We start from the raw sequence: 627 nt of genomic DNA, 5'->3' as shown, positions 1-627 counted from the left end.
TACCGCGCTGCGCAGCGCTGCACTGGGTAATAAAAAGAATATACAACCGTTAGTTGGCGTCCTACACAGGCATGACGTTTTTACGAACGGGACTTTGCTCTCTTGTTCTATTTATACTCTTTGGCTAGGCCTACATGCATGGTCACTTGGTGTGTATGCGGAGAGTCTCACCATGGAAACAGAGCAGTGAGGATGACATTCAATCAAGACATTATACTGAGCTGTATACAGTACATTTCTAGTTTAAAAGACATCTGCATCAACACCCAGAAAACTTAGGCCTACACATAGTCTAGACATAGATTAACATCAGACAGAGTCCATCATTGACAATTATGTTCAGCAAAATGTATTATTCTACTGTACTGCTAATTCCGGAAAAAAACAACAACCTACCTACAACAAAAAAGCATATAAACAGAAGTGACAGGTAAAGGGTTTGCAGGCCTAAGCCCAGACGAAAATATCGAAGCATGCCCATCTTCTCGGGTACGGTCCGCTGAGTCGTGCTTGCTTTGGACGGAGAGCTTGCCTTCTTGGGCCTTGCCTTTTTATTATGTAGTGTAGGCCTAGCTAAAATAAGGTTACTGTTTAGCGATAGCTAGTTCTTTGGACACGTCAGTGTGT

The 627-nt window shown here is 42.9% G+C and overlaps 1 protein-coding gene across 1 annotated transcript in view; it reads right to left on the bottom strand.

Moving 5' to 3' along the window:
• The window catches only part of LOC117123754 (iduronate 2-sulfatase-like), a 6738-nt gene extending 6120 nt beyond the window's left edge, over positions 1–618 (bottom strand). The window contains exon 1 of the mRNA XM_033269765.1: positions 397–618. Coding sequence (XP_033125656.1) covers positions 397–481 — 85 coding nt within the window. The 5' untranslated portion in view covers positions 482–618. The remainder of the gene's footprint in view (positions 1–396) is intronic.
• Between the last annotated feature and the right edge of the window lie 9 nt (positions 619–627).

This window comes from Anneissia japonica, unplaced genomic scaffold (assembly GCF_011630105.1).
Source record: "Anneissia japonica isolate Jap-2015-1 unplaced genomic scaffold, ASM1163010v1 scaffold169_len739621_cov184, whole genome shotgun sequence".
Taxonomy (NCBI): domain Eukaryota; kingdom Metazoa; phylum Echinodermata; class Crinoidea; order Comatulida; family Comatulidae; genus Anneissia; species Anneissia japonica.
This window is presented reverse-complemented; position numbering and strand designations above follow the sequence as displayed.